The 22,784-nt window shown below is 42.2% G+C and overlaps 1 protein-coding gene across 1 annotated transcript in view; it reads left to right on the forward strand.

Annotated features, from left to right (window-relative positions):
* Positions 1–1,215: 1,215 nt before the first annotated feature.
* notch1b (notch receptor 1b) overlaps positions 1,216–22,784 on the forward strand; it is a 43,019-nt gene continuing 21,450 nt past the window's right edge. Inside the window, exons 1-10 of the mRNA XM_026186396.1 lie at positions 1,216–1,502; positions 2,154–2,235; positions 14,545–14,801; positions 14,987–15,325; positions 17,150–17,272; positions 17,362–17,595; positions 17,773–17,928; positions 18,311–18,496; positions 19,717–19,830; positions 22,581–22,694. Coding sequence (XP_026042181.1) covers positions 1,445–1,502; positions 2,154–2,235; positions 14,545–14,801; positions 14,987–15,325; positions 17,150–17,272; positions 17,362–17,595; positions 17,773–17,928; positions 18,311–18,496; positions 19,717–19,830; positions 22,581–22,694 — 1,663 coding nt within the window. The 5' untranslated portion in view covers positions 1,216–1,444. The remainder of the gene's footprint in view (positions 1,503–2,153; positions 2,236–14,544; positions 14,802–14,986; positions 15,326–17,149; positions 17,273–17,361; positions 17,596–17,772; positions 17,929–18,310; positions 18,497–19,716; positions 19,831–22,580; positions 22,695–22,784) is intronic.

Genomic DNA, 22,784 nt, shown 5'->3' on the forward strand with positions numbered 1-22,784 from the left:
TTACTGTTGTGATTCTTATTAATAGTAACAGTTTTTTAATGATCTTCTATCCATTATACTATTTTGTTCTGTGTTTTATACAGGTCTTGTACTGTTATACCCCCCCCCCCCCCCATATTAATTTTTAGTTTTGTTTAGTTTTATTGTGATTATTCTTAGTTTTCATTCTTTTGATCTTGCAGCATTTTTGTGAATTCATTTCCATGAAAATCACTTTATAAATAAACTTTACCTACGTATTCACTTGAAATGGTTATGTGAGACTCGAAACACCTGATGACCCTAGGATACATCACTGAAGATGCGTACCAGTGCATCCAGGAGATGTGTCTTTATAGTGGAAAAAAGGGTAGCAATGGTTAAAGTTATCATTATCAACCATGTACTGTTTTCAGAGTTGGATTTACAGTTAAACTTTATTTTATATGCAAAAAGGTGTTACTGGGTATCACTTCGACCTCTGTAGAAATAGAGAGTTGTCCTGTGAAAATGCATGATAATACAACGCGGTGCTGTTGTATTATTACCAGTCTATTCGTGTATAACCAGCTTTTGTAAAAGTGTTTATAAAAATGCATAATCACTTAATGTATTTTGTACTATATAGCATCTTAGGTCGCAGAGTAACAATGAAAGCTATCTAATAAAAGTGGATTAAGTAAAAATCAGCATGTTTTGTTTTTTTTAAAAAGTGAATGCACTGACTCAAAGCAACCCTTTCAAATTAAAAGACTCCAATCAGGACTACCAGCATTTGAAATATTAAGTTGACTAATAATGTTCATGTTTATTTTCCTTGAGTTTGTGTAATGTTTTACAGTAAAGTGCTGTCACTGTGATTAAAATGGAAAACTATCAGGCTTGTGAAGTCGTTTAACCACGTTAAACTGGCATAAAGTACAATAAAGTAGAGCCTGTCTTTATTTAAGATGTTAAGGACTAAGATAATTCTTACATCGACTGGATTAACGCCCAGTCCCTTTTTTAAAGTGCCCAACAGTTTCTTTTTAACTCTCACGGTAAATACTTGATGTAATCTGCAGGACTAATGATCCAGACGCGTTAATTAACCTCTCACTACATGGGAAAACCGCTCGGGGGAAACACAAACAAACTTCCTTACTGTCACTTTATCAAGTTGTGCAGCTTGCGCCTGTCTGGGGACCAAATGAGTGATTGTTCATGTGTCCGTGGAAGAAAAACGCCCCTCGGTGCGGAGCGGCGGATGGAGATCAGATCATTCCCAACTCGGGACCCGAAGTGACAACATCTCATGCTCGGAGTTCAGCGTTACTGTGTGTTTTTTTAACTCTCTCTCTCTGTGGACCTTACTCAAGGATGAACTGAAATAGTTTTTGTATTTTCACTGTCGAAGAGGAAGACACATTATCGGATCTATGAAAAAACCCACGTGGATTTGTACAATCATTTTAAACCAGAAGGAATGCATATTTTGTCTGTCAAACTAACTTTCTTGTTGTCGCTGATAGGAGTAACACGAGGTGAGTGGCGGGGGAATCTCTCGGTGGTAGTTTCCTGCTTGAGAAAGTTGAGAGAAAAAAAATCACTTTTATGACTATTTAGTCTGTAAAATGTCCAAAGTGTGTGAATTGATCTTGATGCGCTCACTTTTTTGTGAACTGAGGCTAAAGTGCAGAATTTTCCAAACTTTATTGCCGCCTGCAGGGTTCATCTGCTAATTAACAGTCATGATGTTTACTTTTTTTTATTTCTTTTGCACCTGTTGGATTTAGCAAAACCTTTACGGTTTCACCTCTCCTGGATCAGTTTGCGCATTTTTGCTCTGCAGGCAGCTCTTGAGCACTTGCCCGGCAAACACTCAACTTTTTCTCACTAGTGTGTAAACGCATGCCTTTGCACTCTGGATTGGGAGCAGTGTGAGCGCGTTTGTGTGTTTTAATAATATCGCAAAGCTGTGTTATCCTCCGAGATGGCACAGTCTTTTTTTAAAATTAGGACAGCTAAACTACAACATGTGATTCACACTTAGATTTTACATTTATGGGGAGAAACAAACATATTTGGAAGCTGTTCTTTCTGCAACACCTGGAGGGATTGTTGTACAGGCAATAATCAGTGATTTCAGAGGAGTGTGAGGAAAGCACACAAGTATTAAAACTTTCTGTTTGCAGGTCTGAGATGCTCCAAACAGGCGGAGTCGTGTTTGAACCAGGGGAAATGTCAAACAACTCTAGATGGCAACGAAGAGTGCAAGTAAGTTCAACAACTGCATTTGCTTTTTTTAAGCCAAAGAATAATAAGAAACATCTGCAGGGAAGAGATGTGGGATTGTGGAAACTATGAGATTTATTTTATTTTTCATTTTTATTGTTACTCTTCTGGGACGCAAATGGCCAGCGAGCTGAGACAGAAACTGAGTGGACATTGATGAGGACAGGGGTCACCCGATGAGAGAGAGTGTGTTACTGCCACCACACTCTCTCCTCTGCAGCCAAACTCTCGCAGCCCTAAATCTTGTTTTTCTTTTCTTTCACGAAGCGACAGCTGGGTTTGCCAGAAGCTCGGCGACCATTGTTCTCCCCTACGATTAATTCTGTGTGACTAATCTGGGTGAGGCTTCCCAGAGAGACCCTCAGACCCTGTCCTCCTACAACCCCCCCCCCCCCCCCCCTCCTCTCTCCTGGGATTTGGTCCCCTCCTCAATGGCCCTCAGTGCTCTCTCTCTCTCTCTCTCAGTCCCCTGGACAGATGGCAGAGGCTGGAGGATTTTCTAAACTGCTTAAAATGGGCACGAGTTCTGTATTTTGTCTGCAGAGTTTTGTGTTTTGAGATGTTTTCACTTCAGATGCTCCGACAACATGCTCCCGCAACAATAGCCTTCGTTGGCTCTATTTCCACCCTGGCATGAGCTGCATCAGCCAGTGTCACCTTACTGTCGCAAAGACCGGTGACCGCCGAGTGATTGGGCTGGCCAGGTCACAGCTTTGGGACTGAAAGACCTTGGCAGCCATCTTGGCCCTTTGCCACATCTTAATTTGGTCTTGTTGTGTATTCACCCCCACCCAATCCCACCCCACCTCCTCACTGGGCCACAAAGCAATCATTGTGCCCCTGCACTGTCTTCCCTCTCAGACGTCTCCAATTAAACATGGAGATGGGCATCGTCGCGGTTTTGAAAAGGTTTGAGCGGGCACACGAGGTTCAGCATGCCTTTGTGTGTTTCAGTGTTTTCTCCCTCATTGTGTTAGTTGTCACCACACCACCAGAAGGCCAAAAAAAATAAAGTTCAAAGGTTCTCTGAGGTCAGGCAGACTGTCTAAATAGACATAAAACAGACAATAAAACAGTAACTGCTTTCGATTCCATCTTTTCTGAAAGGTAGCTCTGGGCATTTGGTTTTTCTTGCATTTCTATTACAATATGTTATTCACAGTGATATGAAGTTAAGAAGAATTTTGTTAGGCTTTGTGCGTATAAATGTGTGTAGTTTCTCAATGTCAAGAGTAAATTTAATATTGTTAAAAGTAGAGATTTAGAGCGACATTTAAGGGCACCGTGAATTACTACACAGTCACTGTTGTACTAAGTCCTGTGTGCAAGCTTTAGAACTTGAAAAGAGATGAAAAATGCACAGAATCAATGCAGGATAAGCTGTTATATACTTGTAGACTTTCAGTTGCTAGTATTAGGCAGACCAAGTCACTGGATTTTTGCTACATGATGCAAGAAACGGCACTGCTGAACTCTTTTTTTTTTTTTAAAGCGAATTCTGCCTCTATCACAATATTTTGCTTTGCAGTCTCTCACTGATGAAATGCCAAAAGTCATTTTCTCAGCCTTTAAAAAGCTTCCCCAGAACCTTAAAACACAATATACAATCCTAAGTACTTATCAGGTTAATTGGCCAGTAAGCTGATCTTCAAAGTGAACCAGTGTAAGAGATTAACAAACCAGCTTCTTGCTTCACTCTACAGCTCCAAAACTCAGAGAGACGTTTACTGATGCTATCGCTCTTTTTACATGAACCTCATTCTCCAAGATTGATGACTTCCACAGTAAGTGGGTTGATCCAGCCAGTGCTTCAGCTCTTGTTAAAGCAGCACAGCTGGAAGTATCACGACACGAACAGCGAGAAATAATTGCAACCAGGTGGATCCTGTTTGAAGCTTAGTGTAAAAATAGGTGTAAGATGATGATTAATGTGCGCTTTTTTTAATCGGTTAAATGTTTACAACATTCTCAGCTCACAGATTGTGTTTTTCTTCTTCATGCTTGTCAGAATTACAGTCTGGGTTTCTCCTCAACTAATTAGCTGCCACTCTCGAACTCAAGTGCTATATCGAGGTCAAGTAAGTGGCATTGGATAGTTCAGTTTTATGTAGTTTGTCAAAGATGCCTACTTGACATGCCATGCCATAAATACCTCATCCTCGTATCTGGCTTGGCCCAATGACATCCCAACTGAACTTTATCTCCGGAGAGCTTCGAGGAGGCCTCTCATTTACTGTGTAGGCTTGGCAGCAGCAGAAGGCAGTGACAGAGCTGAGCCAATCCAGACTAGGAAAAATAACTCACAGATTCCAGTGGCACAGTGGCCAGAATCAAAGCAGCTTGCAGCAGAGCTCCCTCTCTTTCCTGAGAGTTGAGAGATGTCAGGCTGGGACAGGGGCGAGGAAGGATGCTGCTGAGAGATCACATACTTTCACCGTTAGCTGGTCAAAGTGATGAAAAAACGCAGCTGAAAGCATGTTGATAGCAGCGTGAAGTGGTGAGCTGTTGCAAGGGTTTAAGTTTGCATAGTAGGTGAAGGATCGGAGTTTGGCCAGATGAATACTATAGACCCACTGTCATCTCTCGACTATAGCAGCATCCAATGCCTTTATTTACTTCAGCTACAGAAGGTAGCTGGCCCTTGTTTGAAGCTGCTTTCTAATTCCCTTTGTTTGGTCACTATTACTTACTCTGGCATTTAGGGGGACAAAAACCCTTTGTCCAGGTATTTAATTATGAAAAGTTTATAACTGTATCATACACAGAGGACCAAGTTCCAAGCACTGGGGCTTTAATACACTTTTTTTTCAAGCTAAGATCTAATCATAGCAACATGACATGATGCCATTTGCAACTTTCGATTGCATGCAACAGTCCTTGTGAGTAAACTAAGTTGGCCCACTTGTTGCTGAGATGCATCTGTGTGTTTGTTTGTTTCCAAAACTTAAGCTCTGCTCTCAATTTATGAGCTTGAAAGCGCTGTGCATAACGTTTTTCACTTTCAGCCTGCACACACTGAGCTGGTTGGAAATTCCCTGAAAAAAAATACGGGTAAAGTTGTTTATTTCTAATTTATCGTTAAGAACACACCTGCCTTCACACACCTGTGCTCCCAGCGACACTCAGTAGCCATATCTGCTCCTTTGATTCTTGAAAGGGGTTAACAAATTTAGGCTCTGAAAATGTGAGAAGTTTAATCCTGCTGTTAGGATCTGCTCATTTGTTGGCATTTTGAGCAAACGTTGCCTCAGATAACAGCCAGTCGTTAATTCCTTGCTGGTATGTGCAACTGCTACAGTATTAGATCCACCTTCAGTGAAAGTGAGCCCTTGTCTCTCCGGTTCTGGGCATTCTTCAATGGCACCTCTGTTCACTCCAGTCAGATGAGTCTATCTTAGCCTCCCCCGCATGCTCTCCACTCCCCCCTGCACCTCTATTCAGAGTCAGGAAGCAGAATCCAAGTGGCCTAAGGGAAGAAAAGGTGCCGTATCTGATCATATCATCACACAACGAGAAGCACATAGTGCGAGCCTTTTATATGGCCACTGCTGCCAGTGTTAGGTTCCCTTTGGCTCGAGTCCGCCTGGTGAGAGGAGAGCTCTGGCTGACTGAAGCGACTTGGTGGTGGGGAACCTCAGTGCCGAGGATTAGTGATATTTGAACCCCCCCTGTTTGGCATATGCCAAGACAAATCACATAAACTTTGATCATAGGCTAAGAGGACTGACAGTCAGCGTGTGTGTGTGTGTGTGTGAGAGAGAGAGACAAAGAAGCTTTGCACACTCCAAACCACACTTCCTCATTTCTTTTATTTTCCTTCCGGCAGACCACCTGTCTTTGGGTTATAGTATAACAACTAGGAGGAACACACACTCTCCCATACAGCAGCATGCTCCATAATACCCATGATTACTTGTGGTTTTGCCCATTCAGCTTCACATAGAAAAATGACTTTGTCTGCCAGGTGTGCTTTTAGCTTGCAGTCACACTCACAAACAGAATAATTAAGAGAGTGGAGTGTGATGCCTTTATCGTGAACCAGAGCAGTTTATAACAGCAGTAATGCTGATTGTAGGACTGATATTAGTGTCTGTTACATGGCAACAAAAAATAAAAAGTACAGATTTGCTCAAGGGTTAAAAGTTTCAGCAGGAATCATAGTGTGCTAGGATTGTTTGGGAGTGGTCAGAATTTGCCTTTGATAGAAAGGTCTGCGCTCTCTGTGAGTGCACCAAATATAATGAAGTGATCAAATCTAATCTAACTTTGATTTTATTACATTGAAGCAGGGGGTTTTATTCAGTGGGGACACTGAAGGGAAGGTGTTGAGGTGAATTTCAATTGTATTAATTGGTGGAGATATTTCTAAAGCTCTAACACTGATACAATATTTAAAGATTAGAAATGTAATGCAAATAAATGTTAAAAAGTCACAGTATTACAACCAAATGTTCTGTATTTCCACCTCATGCCAACACAAAGCTGTAGAGCATGGACACATGACTTTTGGAGGCGTTCTTTGTGACTGCCACCAGGATCTCAGAAGTCCATCTTTTGGGTCCTGTGTGTTGTGTGGTGGAGCCTCTGTTGAGGACATCTTTGGGCTCCTTGTTGCTTTCCTCTCTGTTCCATGGTGGCAGGGTGGACTGCAGGTGCAGCCATTGTGGTTTACATCAGAGCATTGTATTGCAGTGATGAATTAACTTGCTTCAACCATCAGTAGGTTTAATCTTGGTGTTATCTTGTATGTATGTTTTGAAATAACAGAAGAAATGCTTCTTTTAAAGGTAGAAAACGCCTGATAATCATCATGTTTTGCTAGCTGCCTTCAGTGTTTAAAATAACAGGACTGACATGAGAAACCTGGCAAACAAAGTAGTAAATAAGTAAGCCAAAGTGACAGCTTTCACTCTTAAATCAACCTGATAATCTGATAAGAAAGAGGCTGGGAAAACCTAAAAGAAACATGTATTAGTCCTTTTGAGCAGTAGAAACTTTCACTATTAAACATTGGCTGTTTGGAAGTTACAGTCATTTCACTTTGTTTTGTGGCTGTTAGCACACACACACAGGGTTGTCTTAACAGCCAACAGTTTAACAGCGATGTACATGTTGGACAATTTTTCATGCTCTGGCTCACCCTTGAAGTAACAACCTGAGGATCCTGTTGTGCTGTCAGTTACACCTTCAGACACCCGTGAAGCCCTTAAGTGGTTCCCAGCCTCGTAAAGTGGCAGTAGCAGAAGTCATTAGAGCTGCTATTACGCTCATGACATGCGCGCACACACACACACACACACACACACACACACACACACACACACACACACACACACTGAGTGTTTTGTCCAAAGGGGAGCTTTTTCTTTCCCATGGGCTATACTGCTCCCAAATAAACAGGGTCTCTAATGAAGGCTGCCAGATGTGGGCTGGCCAGGTCAGCTCTCCTGTACGATTAGAGAGGGAGGAAAAGAAGGATGAATATAAAGAGAAGGCAAGAAGTGGAAGCACTTCCCCCTGTAATTTCTGTAGCCAGTTGGGATTTGATGGTAACTTTGGTTTCATTTCCACAACAAACAACAAGCCTGGTTTTTGTGCCAGGTTCGGTTTTAGTGAAGAGTTATTTATATTTGCGTGATTCAAGCCAAATGCATGTGTTAAAGAGGTGTTTGCTACTGTGCAGACTGCTGGGAAAACACAGGAGAGGAAGAAAGAGAGAGGTAAGTGTCGTGGAAAGGAGGGGAGAGTGCCCCTTCACCCCTGGGCAGTGCTACTAAAACAGATCCGATGAGACCAAAGGGGAGTTAGACCAGACATGAACCAAACAGCCAGGAAATGAGATAAGGTGGTGGGGAGACAGGAGAGATAAGGGGAGGGGGGAGAGAGAGGAACTACATCATTTGACTCCTAGACACAAGGTCAGTTAGTCAAACTTATAAGGGAGAAAGGAGAGGAGGAGGAGAAAAACAATTAGTTGAAGAAACTGGGAGAAATGTGACAGACCATTGTCTCGCATGTTTCACACATCAGGGGATCGTCCACTTCAGACATGTTCTCACCGCTGGAAATACAGGTGGCAGGACACATGACAGCCACTTGCTCCCTGTGAATACACCGGACAGGATATTGATTTGCTCTCGCATTTGCACAGCTGTACATCATGCAGGCATCTTTACTCGGAAGTCGACTGATTAAAGACAATCCATTTAAATCACTTTTGACTTTTTGTTGGTGCTTTTTTAATCAGACTAGTAAATTAGATACCAGGAACATCTCTAGATTAATGTCCAATCCAAGTGATTTAAACATTCGTGTTCTCACATGCACCTCTGTAGACTGGCATTCAAAATCTATAAGCCATAAAGAAGGTGGCTGAATGGGCTATTCCAACACTGTTAAAATCTATCATACCAACAAAGTCCTAGTTTTAGCTTCCAGTTTTTCCAGTTTCTTCCATGATAGTAAGTGAAATGTCTTTATGTGTTTGAAAATGTTACTGGAAAATGAGACGGGTGTTTTTAATACCCAGCAGATCAAGCGAAACAAAGAATTATCCTAAAAAAATCCTGATCAAGTTGCTAATGGAAATGGAACCAGACAGTGATCTGTTTCTCACAGAGCTTTACATGCCACAGTAATTGAATAAATACACAACCTAATTCACTAAGCTTCTCAAAGAGCACATAAAGCAAGGCCCATGCAGCTGCCAAAATCTCTTTGCTTATTCTAGGTTTTTATTTGTATACAGTGCACATGTGTAGCCTACATATTACATGCTCCCATCTGCGTGTGACCTCAGAAAGATGGCAGATGGCAGATTGGCTCGGCACTGAGGAAAACCCCTTTAGAGTGACGCCTGGCTGAGGGTCAGATGTCACCACAACATCTGCTGCAGGCTCGAGCCGCCGCCCGGCCCTGTTATGCATCCCATCAGTGGTGCAGACCTGTTGCCACGGGCTACAGCGGCAGCGACTGAAGAAGAGATGGCCCGGGAGTGAGCGCAGAGGAGAACAATGAGGGCTGCTGGGGAGGGATGACAGAAAAGATAATAACAGTATCGGCCTTACCGCGGAGATAATTCCACTGCTGTGCTGCAGTTACACGATACCTCCCAAACACCTGATATTTGCTCAGCTTCTGATTTGTGCTCCACTTTTCATGTCTTCTTTATTTACCTTTCTAGCAGCCCAGTTTATCGACTGCTGTTGAGATTATCCCGCTTCCCGGGCCGGGCAGATTTCACTTGTTGAAGCAGCTGCTTTGCTCTGTTTGTTTTGAACACAGCCAAGACTTGATAAAAGAGTCGTTGAATATCTTTTGTCTTACCCACCTTTTTTTATGTGTTTGGGCTCTTATCGAGGCAGTTAAAATTGATGCCCGTAAAAGCTGTTTTGTGCTGAGTGTGTACTTGACAGGCTATCGCCAAGTTAAAGAGCAAACTGTTAACATTCTTTGTCAAGCGTGTGCTACAGTTGACTTAATGCTAGCATCCCAGGCGGAGTGTGTTTGAATAGTGTGTCCACGTGCTTTGAGGTAAGGGTGCAAGGGGCTCTGTCTGTTTGTCTTTTAGACCTTGGTGTGAGATGCAGAGCTGTTTTTGTGAGGGCAGAAACCGGTTTCAAAAGCTAGTGCAAGTCTTTTCCAAGACCCATAAAGGGAAGCTGCCAGCAAGCCCCTATTGAGCTTTCTCAGGTTAAGAATCAGGACAGGAGGCTCTTTAGAGTAAACACCAGAAAATTCCTTCTGCCTCCTTTCTGCCTTTCTCTCCTTGAAAACCAAACCAAACCAGTTTCCTTTCTCTCAGACGTCTTTGTTTGTCCCAGTGCATGTCTGTGTGTCTCTGTCTATGTGCGTCTGTGTGTGTGTTTTGGATTTTTAGCTTTTCCTTTTGCCTTGTGCTTGGCCTCCAGCATTGCAGACCACAAAAAAAAAAGTTGCAGAGCAGCTTGGAGTATCTTGGATGAAACTTTTGGGAGGATGAGCATTAAGCAGATGCGAGTTATAAATCCGACTGTGCTGTCTTACAAATGAAAAGAAGGGGTTTTAGGAGAAAAGGGGTGAGAGAGAGGGTTTTGGAGGGAAAGAGAGTGCACAGAGGGGAGCGAGTGGATGCCAGCAGCCATCAGCTTTGAACAGAGGAAGTGAAAAAAAAAAAAGAAATCAGGAGTGAGCACATATAGTGGAAGGACAATTCAGAGAAAGATTTTTTTTTTTTTTTTTGGGGGGGGGGAGAGAAAGAAGAGGAAAGAGGAGGTCTAACAGCTGAATACGCCCGGCCTGTGGTCAGCGCTGAATGGGGAGGAAAAACAATGGGCCCACTCATCCTTCGCTCTCCTTTCTATGCCTCTCTCACTCCTCATTTTTACTGCTAAGTATTTGTGGGAATGGTGGGGGGCATTCATTCAAATACCAACACTGTGAAAAAATGTCCAAATCAACATGTTATTTAACTTTGAGTCCTTAAATTTCCATTCTTTTGATTGCTATTTTACATTTTTACAGTATGTTAATAAATACCTCAAGCCAGAAACAACTAGTTTAAAAAGAATAGTGAATCACAACATAACGCATTTATTTTTGTGAGAGATGAGGGCACGGCCCTCATCTCTCTTAGTGTTTGAGGACAGTAGTCAGATGGGGTGCCATGGAAAGGAAGGAGGCTAAGTGTTGGGGATATGGGAGACAAGGGGTAAAAGGGAGGGGGGGGGGGGATGACTGGCCGGGGTAGCAGCTGCTGTCTCCTCATTAGCATGCGCACCTGCTCCCTGCGGCCTTTTTCCAGCGAGCTCGTGCGGCGCCTCACGACCTCAGCACCCGCCACCGCTGGGGCTTAGCTGGACTGGCCTTCTAGCAGCCAAATTTTCTCTTGGCCGACTCCCCACCCCCAGACTCACTGCAACACACACATACTTCCACTGTCCCCTGTCGGGTTAAATAGAGATGCTCTATGTGGAAGAATGTCCATAGATTTTAATGTACAGCTGTTTTATCAGATTAACTCAGTGTTGCTGCTGCATAGACTGCTGAAATACTTTGTAACTACTAAATATGAATTTACATTTTTTTTTAGAAGTTTTCAGTGTTGCTTTTTTAAGTTTATTTGACATTTCATGACAGACTGAGCATTTCTCTTGGTTCAGATTGGAAAAACCCAGAGGTCATCAGGACAAGACACATTTTATGTGCATAAGTCAAGTCTAATGGCTCAGTCTGGTAATTCTCCTTAGCGTCAGACCAGGGTTTGCTTCTTTTCTAGGTGTGAAAGATTTATGTGTCTTTTACTGGCATTTGGAAACAATGTGTCCTGAAAAGTTGCCAACAATTTTACTGTAAGAGAAACGGCAGTATTTTCAGATCATTAATCAAAATGTTTTACAATGTTTTTTGACAGATTAGACGTTTTCCATCAAAGATATTGACTATGTGTCTTTGAGAGGACCTTGTAATTGACTAAATGATGGATATAATAACAAAGTGTCTCATTTGCACATTGTAAAGTAATTTGTGGAAAATTTGTGGGGGGGTTTTGGGTTTTTTTTTTTATAATAGCTAGACATTTCACATTTCACTTCCTTTGAAAAGTAGGTCTTCAGAAAAGGCTTGGTTTACAACAGTTTATTGTGGAGTTTTTTTTACTCTTGGCTCTGTGTGATGTCAGTTACAGCAGATATACTTAATATGGTTATCTCAGGCACACAGCTCTGACTCTGAGCACAGAAGCCCCACCCACTCTGTTCAAACCTTTTGTTCATGATACAAGCAGCCAATCAGAAGAAAGCTGGCTTCTTTCAAACAAATCACATTGACCTGGTGTTAATAAATAAGGATTATTTTTCACTGTGAATCACATAATGCTCTCTTCTAGAGTCCATGAATAAAAATATAGCGCTGGAACGAGTAGGTCTACTTTTATAAATGGCCTCAGACTAAATGACAAGCATGCAAGGTGCCACTCTTTGCTCTAGACATGGTGAAATGCCACCACTCACTGCTACTGTTTATGCAGTTGGCAGCCTAGCATGTCATGTTTTCTTTTCTTTGCCACAGTCCTAAAGCTGTCTAATCCCATGAGGGGGAGACCCTGTCTAAACACACGCCTGTCCCTGCACAGGGTCCACAGCTCGGCCCCACTTACACTAACATACACACAGGGTGGACGCCCTGGGAATGTTTGGGGACAGGGTCCTGTCAGCCCCTCAGTGCTAACAGACTGGCTGGCTCGGGTCAGGTATTTGAGAGCAATTTGGGGTTTTTTTTAATGTCTTTCATGCTTTGTGCACAATGGTTTTTGTGTGAGAACAAAACAAGAGAAAGAAAACTCTTGCTGGTCAGGCATGTGCATAAAAAAACTCCAACAGAGCAAAAAAACAAATCTGCATTTTAGGACATTCTCTATGTAGTTTTCCTCTACATGGGAATTCACTTTTCAGAAATCTTTCATGAATCTTGAGTGGTTGCACTGCAGTGTCTTTCACTTCATCCCCTGCCCATCCTCTTGTCTGATGCGTGAGCAAATCCTCTCTGGGGAAGACAGAATAACGAGCACTGAGGTGGTGGCACGGTGCTTTGAAGTTGCCATAATGTTGGCTTGCAGCTCAAACTGTGGCATAGATGCTGCCTTGTACACAGGATGAATGAGTGCTGACAAAAGGGTCAAAGTGAGCAGATTCCAGTCCTCAGAGCTGCTGAAGAGTGCCATGATGGCTGCTTTTCTCATACCTCCACTTTTGGGAAGGACGGATTAGGAACAAGATTTCCAAATACCACAGATTTTTCTTTTGTGCCCCTAGCCAACCAGCATTATTGACAATAGGATTGAATCTTTGAAATGCTGTGAACTGCTTGGATTTATGGGTCAGTTAGAGCAGCAAAAAGGACTGAGTATTAAACCTCAATCAGTTTTTGGTTAAGACAGAGTGTGTCTGTTAGATGTAAGTGGCTGGTTAAAACTAAAGAGTTTTCCATACCAAGAAATATGGCTTTACTTTACTTCCAGCCCACAAATCTGTGGATACGCAAGGAGCTGTGAAACATTCCTTCATGTAATCTTTCTGCCTGTGTGTATGCATGTGTAAAATAGTGATCACCGTCTGTCTTTGTGCGGGTATATGTATGTGTGTGTGGCCCTGTGTAAAATAGCGATCACCGTCTGTCTTTGTGCGAGTATGTGTATGTGTGTGTGGCCCTTTTGTTGAGCCGCGCGCATCCTCAGGGGACATGCTTTCAGCTCCTCTCATTGTAATTGTAAATGTGTGAATGTGCCTCTGTGATCAGCGGCTCTCTCTCTGGGAACTTGTTCGCTGGGGTCCGAGCAGCGTTTATGACTCAGAAACAACCTGTGAGAAACATCACAGGAGCTTGTCCCCCTCCCCTCGCTGCCCAGACCACTCTGTTTTATAGCTTCAAACACATTGTCCACAGGGGGTGACAGTAGAAAGACAAATGTCCATTTAAAGCATAGTTTCTCATTGCTGTGTTGCCGTGTCGTAGAAACAAGCCAATGATTGATACGGACAAAAAGGTAGCCTTGCTCATTTAAAGTCATATTAGCATTGTGGACTTTTGACTGAATGGATAAAAAAATGTATGAATTTATTAGTCCATCTTGTGGATGGATTATTGGTAAATTGCTGGTATTCATGATAGAACAATACTTTTCACTAAAGGTATAATAAGAATTGTTTAAGTTTTTTATTTTTTAGGACTGACACGGGAAACAATGAATTTAATAAAATTACTGGGAATGTGACGCATTCACCACTCTGTCTACAAAAAAACTAATACTGCTTCAATTCATATCACTAAAGGGAAAAAAGTGGGAGTATACTATGTGTATATATATATATATATATATATATATATATATATATATATATATATATATATATATATATATATACATACTAGTGTACTATATGTATACTATGCATATTGAAATCTGCTAAACAGAAGTCCAATTAATAAATAAAAATCAATTAAATAAGAAACTGGCAGCTTTTAGTATATGAATTTGTCAGTTTTAGCTCTAGCACATTGGCTTGCTTTGGAAAGTAGTGTGCACATCCTCAGAAAAATGAAGAGTAAATGGTAAATAAAAATAAAGTATAATCCATAATAAAGTATAATCCAAACATCACCCTGATTAGCAGCTGAGAATCTCAGTTCTTATCATGGCTTTTATTAATACTTAAAGTATAAACCTCTTACATATTAAATTGTTTAAATATGACAAAATTATTATCTTTCTCATAAAGAAACTGACCTCTGACCTCCCTCATCTGCTGTTTCCAGGTGCCGTGATGGATCCCTAGGAAACAGGTGCCAGTTTCCTGATCCATGCACCGCTTCGCCATGTGAGAACGATGGCATGTGCCACCACACATTAAGCGAGAACAGTGTGGACTTCTTTTGCAGCTGCAGGCCAGGCTTCGTAGGCCTCCACTGCCAGATTGTCAATCCCTGCACCAGCATACTTTGTCGCAACGGAGGCACCTGTGCTTTGGACAATCTCCAGAGTTACAAGTGTCATTGTCCACCTGGATGGTTAGGTAAAATAAAACAGTGCTATGATATTGAACCAATGGTTGGTTGATGATAAATAAGATTGGAAACTAGATAACTGGATAACAAAAGTAACACTCTTTGTTTATGGGTCATTTTGAGGTTGTGAAATCCCAGAAATCTGTATCTAGCAATGTGTTTAATCTTTCACACAATATCTTTGTGCCTTCAGGTAAGCAGTGTGAACGAGCCGACCCCTGTACCTCTAATCCATGTGCCAACAGTGGACAGTGCTCCGTCATTGAATTCCAGTACATCTGTACCTGCACGCCCTTCTTCACTGGAATGACCTGCACACAGGATGTCAACGAGTGCGACATAAAGCCATCGCCCTGCAAGAACGGCGGGGTGTGCATCAACGAGGTCGGCAACTACCGATGTCAGTGCCCACCGGACTACATAGGCAAGCACTGTGAGAGCCGCTACTTCCCCTGCAACCCGTCACCCTGCCAAAATGGAGGCACCTGCATCCAGAAGGGAGAGACGAGTTACGAATGTTCCTGTGTGCCAGGTAACATTAAGCTGCATTAAAACACGTCTTAAATGATTTGATCATTTGCTGTACAATTGCTCTAAAGTGGGCCTCCTGTGCTTTTCTTCAGTCATGTAAATAAAGTGACTATGTTGAATACTGAGGTCAGCAAATTTTTTATTCTAGGCTTTTAATATTCAGGAGTTTCTTTTTAAAAAGGAATAAAATAAAGGTGTACTGTTTAAGAAGCTGTGGTAAGGTGGGATTGATCAGATCCATTAACGTTTGTGAAGTTAAAGCCACCATGACACCCCATTGAATCAAGGTTAGGTGATTCCTAAATATCAGCACTGCGAGTGGCTGATTAAGTGGTGATGTCATTTTAGGCTGGGCTGCTCCTGTGTGTGCTGTGCCCTGTGTGAGTGTGTGAGTGTATTTGTACTTTGTTGTGCACAGTGTGCGAACAAAGCAGAGCAGGAAAGCATCCGGGCTTATCGTAAGGAAATGGTCAAAGGACAACATCCTTTTCACATGATGGAGTGAAGCAGTTCTTGCTGGGACTCCGGCCCTGCCCTCCACCCTGTCACCTCCACACACACTGACTTCACCTTGTTTTTTTTCTGTTTCCTTCCAATTCAGAAATTCACGCAAAGAATTTGTGTGGCAACTTTCCATCCCGTCTTACTGGCAGCCTCGTCTGTTCTTTGAAAAGCCTAAAGAGAAAATAATGTGTTGGTCTCTCAGTTTTTTTTTAAAGTTATTACATACATTAAAGTAATTAAAAGAAAACATCCATGTAAGTCAGGGTTGGGATCTTCTAGGGTAAAGTGACTAAATGAATTGATCATGTGTGATTGGCTGAGTCGATCGCCAGTTGGTATTTTGCAAATATTGTAAATATTTAGCCTGCAAAGCACAATTCAAAGCACACACTACTAGGAACTTGCAGAGGGAATTGTGTTTTTTTCACATACAGAAGCATGGTAATGGCTTCAGTCACACAGGCCTAGAGATCAGTTGCAGTCACAAACCCGCATGTCATGTTGGAAGGAAGACGCCAATTTGTCTGCAAGCACTCGCAAACTACTCATCAAGTGGTAGTTAAAGTGTGAAAAGTGTGATGCAGAGACCTTTTGATGTGTTTGTTGCTGCTTGAGGACACGACTTTTACTTTGAAGGCAAACTTTCTCCTCTTACAGTTTGCACCACACTATTAAAAATGTCACTACAGCTCAGAGACTAAATGGTGAATACTTGTGACCGAATAATTGCAACCATGGCAGTCTGTTAGCAACCAAACCAGTCGCAAGGTTTTTTTGTGTAGCAACCTCCGGTTGGATCCTCCAGCAACCACTCCCTAGTATCTAGGCCGGTTTGACTGAGCCCTGAATGACAATAACAAATTTCCGACAATAAAATTCAGTTGAAATTTGAGCAACATTGCAGTGGAAGCTGCAGACATCTGCTTTTTTTATATATTAGCAGTGGTTTAGCTTGGTTTCAGAAGCTGACTGTAAGTCGTTACGTGTTGTACTGGTTTTGCTTTGCATTTTATTTTACCCAGGATGCCAGCTGTACAGTGCAGTGGCTGCTTGTTGTGTAACCGTATAGGAGAGTGGCAGGCTTACCACAGACCTCAAAATGGTAAAGCCTCGCTTTTCTTGGGAAGGAAAAGACAGTTGACCACATTTAACTGCAAGTTTCATTCCCTTTGTTGTAAATGGGACATTGTTGTTTTCAAACCAGGAGAAATGAGAAACTAAATATTTAAAGTCTCGTTAAAGACGGCACAGTTTATGCAACGTAAACCCACACTGAAGCAAATTAATGGAGAGACGTTTTTTCTTTTTTTGTTAATGTCAGGTTTTACGGGGAAAAACTGCAGCCAAAACATTGATGACTGTCCAAATCATGAATGCCAGAATGGAGGCACCTGTGTTGATGGAGTCAACACCTACAACTGCCAGTGTAAACCAGAATTTACAGGTCTGTATGTTGTTGCTTCACTGTATGAGTCCGTGAAGAAGCCTGTCTGGGGACATACACCCACTTATCCTGGTGCTTCCACTTCACAGGCCAGCTCTGTAGAGAGGACGTCGATGAGTGCCAGCTGATGCCCAACGCATGCCAAAATGGCGGCACATGCCACAACACCTATGGCAGTTACCAGTGCGTGTGCGTGAACGGCTGGACCGGGGACGACTGCAGCGAGAACATCGATGACTGCGCCAGTGCGGCCTGCCATCAAGGGTCCACCTGCCATGACCGGGTAGCTTCGTTCTATTGTGAATGCCCCCCCGGCCGCACAGGTTTGTGGAATTTCGATCTTAGTGCATGGCAGCAGAACTTCTGCTTCTTAAGTTAAATACAACTGTTGTGCGAACTTAATCTGACACAAACTGTGTGAGCTAACCCAGTAAAACTGAAATTGATTGAAATCACTGGATATATAATGAAGTCCTTCTTATTTTTGTCCTCTGCACCAGGTCTGCTCTGCCAGCTGGATGATGCCTGCATGAGCAACCCATGCCAAAAGGGCTCCAACTGTGACACCAACCCCGTCACGGGAAATCATTTTTGTACCTGCCCCTCGGGATATGTTGGAGCTTCCTGTGATCAGGACATTGATGAATGCTCACTGGGTAAAACTCATCTTTTGCACACTGTCAGACATATTTCAACATCAGTATTCAGAGTTTAGCTTTACCACTGTCACGAAAACTTCAATTACCACACATTGGTTCGTAATTCCTTTATACAAGCTAAAATACAAGGTCATTCTTTTGCCCTATTATGGGTACTTTGGTACCCATAATTGTTCCCCTAATTGCAGTAAATAACCCCCTCTGGGGTATTATTGCTGTAATCCCGCAGTTGAGGCTTTTGGTTTGGCTTTGTCAAACAACACTGAGCCACTCAACGTCCTATAATGTCTTTTATAGTGAAATTGCTGCTTTTCACATCCTTATGGACACACCAACCTGCTAAAGGAAGTGAAATTAAAGCCTGGATCTTTTTAAACAGGTTCCAATCCGTGTGAGCATGCGGGGAAGTGTATCAATACCAGGGGCTCATTCCAGTGTAAGTGTCAGCGGGGCTTTGTGGGACCACGGTGTGAGCTGGACATCAACGAGTGCATGTCGAACCCATGTTTGAACGAAGCTACATGCCTGGACCAAATAGGAAAATTCCAGTGTATTTGCATGCCAGGTAAGATGTCTGGTTATATGGAGAAGCTACTTTTTCAGTCACATTCCCACAGGGTGCACTCTGGAACGCTTGAATTTTGTTTGTTTTGGTTAATTTCACCAAATGCAGCAAATCATATGCACTAAACAAGTCTCCTATAATCAAAAATAGGTTTTGCTTTGAACTTTAAGTAGTTCAGCTCTCACAGACCGAGCCACACTTTGAATTCAAGTATTTTCAGTCCCATTGCTGCAAGCCCCCCACCTAGCCAGGCAGTCTGTCTTTGCAAAAGTGTGTGGAAAAAATGGATCTTTTTAAAGAACTCACTGAATGTGTGAAAGAAACTGTACTGTAATAGGATGAAGTCTTTGAAACAAGTAAATTTATGATATTTCTTCTGTAAGTGGTATTTATGCAGAATGGAAGCACAAAGTGTCAGACCATGTAAAGTTACAGAAGGCTAAAGTTACACAGTCATCATCAACTACAAAAAACTGCAGCAGGAGCTTTGTGGCTGAGCAGCTCATGTAGGTGTGATGTTGAGGTTGCCCTGTGTGTGTGTATTTTTACTTTTGCATGTCACGTAATTTGCTGTGTTCATGGGAGTTAAGAATAATAGTAGAATAACTAATTGGACAAGTAAAGTCAACAAATAAAACCCATGTGAATGACTTAGGATTCCTTTCAGAATGGGTTTGTTTTGAAGTTTAGAAATTGTTAGCTGATTAATTAATGAAATTTCTTTTTACATATTCTGAAATGTGAAGATTTGCAGTTTTGACTCTTTAGACTGAGTTATATTTAATTTTGGGGCTGATGGTCAGACTTTCAGCTCGACGACATCATCGTGGATTCTGATTGAATTTGTGTGATTTTCAAGATTTTATTAAAATGCAGCAAACAAGAAAATAGAGCTGAATTAGTTAATCTGTTAACTAAGTGTGATCAACAGCAAACTTAATATTAAAGTCACATTCAGAGGAAAAGTTACAAATATATTTTACTAAAGTATTTTCAGTTCATTGCAGTTTTACATGACATCACCTTTAGCTTAACATAAATTGGGGTCAGTTTTATAAACTAACAACTTAATAAAATAAAACAATATTTAGTTATATTCCTCAGTACTTTGTATCATTTAAACCCAGTATGTAGCGGTATATTTCTGCAGTGTGAAAGTGCTTCTAACTGTGTGTCTCCGATCAAATCTCCCTCACGGTCCTCCCTTGCTAATTGGCCAGGCTACGAGGGGGAGTTCTGCCAAATCGATACGAACGAGTGCGCCAGCAGCCCCTGCCTGAACAACGGCGAGTGTATCGACAAGACCAACGCCTTCCACTGCCAGTGCCCCACAGGTGAGGCTGCCGTACCGCTGTGGAGGGGGGAGGAGGGAGAGGGCGTGGGGCCAGGGGTCACAGAGGCTGATCTTGCTCTGTCTCGCTCTCTTCTCCTCTCAAACACAAACACACACACACACAAACACTGATCTGGACGGGCACTAATCCCAGCCCTGAGGCGAGCTTATGCTGGCCCGGGTAGCCCCGCACATACGCAGCAGTTGAGGAGAAGCGGTAAAAGAAAATCTATAAGGAAAGGCTTGAGGAAGTTTGAAGTTTTTGAACAAGTTTGTTATCCTTTTTATCAAGTCTGATGATCGAGCAGAAACTAAGCAAGGCTTGTGATTGCAACTGAGAACAAGAGAGAGCTAATAAGAGAAGGCAGAGCTGCTGCCACAGTCTGTAAAGTGACATTTTCTGTGTTGTGGTTGTAAATGAGGTAGTTCTTCAGCCTATTTTGAGGTATGTGGGTGTTTTAAAAACTCATACAGGAGCTTCACTGTTTGTACATGAGGTATTGATGTTTTGTTCAGGAGCAAAGGAATGCAACTTCTGAATATTGGATAGAAAAAAAGATAGAAGAGAAAGGAAGGATCTATAGACTCCCCAAATGTGTTTTTTTTTTTTGCATTCTTTCACTGGGATCATTGAGGTGGAAGTGATTTTTTTTTCTTCTTCTTTTTTGGAAAAGGAAAATAGCAGAGCTCAGAGTTGGGTGGATCAAAGGCAGTCTGGGTGGAGGAGAAAGATTCCTCCTGTTGAGAGAAAAAGAAAGGAAGAAGGAAAAGCAGAAAGAAAAAAAAGACATCCACAACAAGAAAGCTTTGGAATTAATAGAGAGAGGGGGCTACAAGAGTGAACACAAGAGCTTAGCGCCTAAGAAAACTCGTTGTGTGTGACAGTGAGCGAGGGCTGTGTGAGGAAGCAGCACAAAGTGGTGGTGGTGGAAGTGTTTTTTGGGAGGGTGTGTGGAGAAGTGGGTAGTGTTGAGATGCACGGACCGTTATGCCAAAGCAGGAAGGGTAGAAGGGGGGGAGGGGTTTTAACCGCTCTAGTTGAGATGTAAATTTGTCCCTGTTGCGAGCCAGGCCCAAGGCGAGGGTCCCCCTTTTCATTTCTGTACATGGAATAGCCATGGAAACCCTGCTGAGAGCCATTGAAATGTCTGATTCCAGCAGTCTGGGGATAAATCCCGCTTTGGCTGCTGAGGTGTGCGATGTGCACGGCCCTGTGCGTGGTTGCATCTCCGCTTTATCCTTTGTGTGTGTGCATACTTATGCATCTGGGAAAGAAAATCTTTTCATTAATGTCAGGAGTGCTGTTGGAGAACAGAACAGTCACATTCCTGTTAAGAAACATGCAGTTTGTACCAAGGACTGTTGTTGCTGCTGTAAACTCACAGTCCCTATCAGACTGCAAACTGTCTTGATTTATAGCACTTTTCAACACTAAAAGCACAAGTAATGCCAAAAATAACAACAACATCTCACATAAAACACCCTTTTGTACCGTTCAAATCTTTACATACATACAGCAGAAAATATCCACTTGGTATTGTGCTGTTTTTTAATAAGCTTGGAAATTTTGAAATAATAGCTTTAAGAGTTAATTCACACTTTTCTTTTTTCACAGATCTGTGTCAAGCTTTGAAAAAAGTAAAAAATAATATTTTGCTTGCCATGCTATAAAAAATCCCATTGACTACTTGGAAATTTTAGCCTAAATTATTCTTTAAATGTATGTTTTAAAGGCCACTTAAGTAGACTCTCAGCCTTAATTCATATAAGTTATATCATATAAGTAGCACAAAATAAAAGCTGGAGTGTCTAGTTTTCTAATTTTTAAAGTAGCATCAGCTTTAATCTGCTATCGACATAGTTTTGGACTGCATTGTTCTGAAAACTTTGTTAGCAGTGTCTACATTTTAGTCATCACTTCATCCGTCTGATTGCAGCCAGTTTGGGGAAGTATAAATGCTTCTAGCAGAGTCCAGTGGGAGAAATCAGCTTGCAGCTCTCCACACAAATACTTCCTCACTGGATTATCTACAACTGGTCTTTCTTTAGCTTTAAGCACCTGTATGTTCCTGTGATGTTGTGGTGATGGGGTGGGAGGGAAGTAGAACTTTTTATCTCTTCATCACCCTATTAGTCTTTGAGCTGTGACAAACAGGAGACGAGGAGGAAATATCTGAGAATAAGTCCAGGAAAAACAAGAAAGCCTACTGGTTGATTTTGAATGAACAACACTTTGAATACCGGAGGTTCAAAGGTCAAGCTAGCTCTTTTTGGAGGCGGGCAGGGAGTAGAGGGGGTAGTGGGGAAGGGGTGAAAGTAAGACAGGAGAATATGCATTGTGATGGAAAGGTTTTGGGGGACAAAGAAGGCAACAGGCTCAGTTTGGTGCTGCTTTGAGCAGACAGGAGGGCCTTTGTCTTTCACCCCTTGGTCAGGAGGCCTCCTAACTTTCATTCTTTCCTCATTTCTCTCCCTCTCTCCCTCCCTCCCCTATTTTAAATGAACCGATTCCCCCACTAGCTCCTCTCCCTTTGCCTCTGCTCTGAAAAGAAGTGAAAGGAGAAAATGGGGAGCTCGTAGTGCTTCACAGTTGTTAATTAACATGCAGATTTCTGATTCGCTAAGAGCTCTTATAACATAGGCTCAGGATTATGAGTGTGGCTGGTTTAAAATGAGATGTCTGTACACACACACGCACTCATTCACACACACACACATGCGCACAATAACAGCTTTTTGTTGTTTTTCCAGGCTTCAGTGGGAACCTCTGCCAGATAGACATTGATGAGTGTGCCAGCACGCCGTGCAAAAATGGCGCCAAATGCACAGATGGACCCAACAAATATACCTGCGAGTGCACTGAAGGTATTCACGCTTAACATAAATTATAATAATTGTAAAAGGAGCCAAGACCTTTAAAATATAACAACATTTCACAAATTAATGTGTCAGTTA

This window comes from Astatotilapia calliptera, chromosome 12, assembly GCF_900246225.1.
Source record: "Astatotilapia calliptera chromosome 12, fAstCal1.2, whole genome shotgun sequence".
Taxonomy (NCBI): Eukaryota; Metazoa; Chordata; class Actinopteri; order Cichliformes; family Cichlidae; genus Astatotilapia; species Astatotilapia calliptera.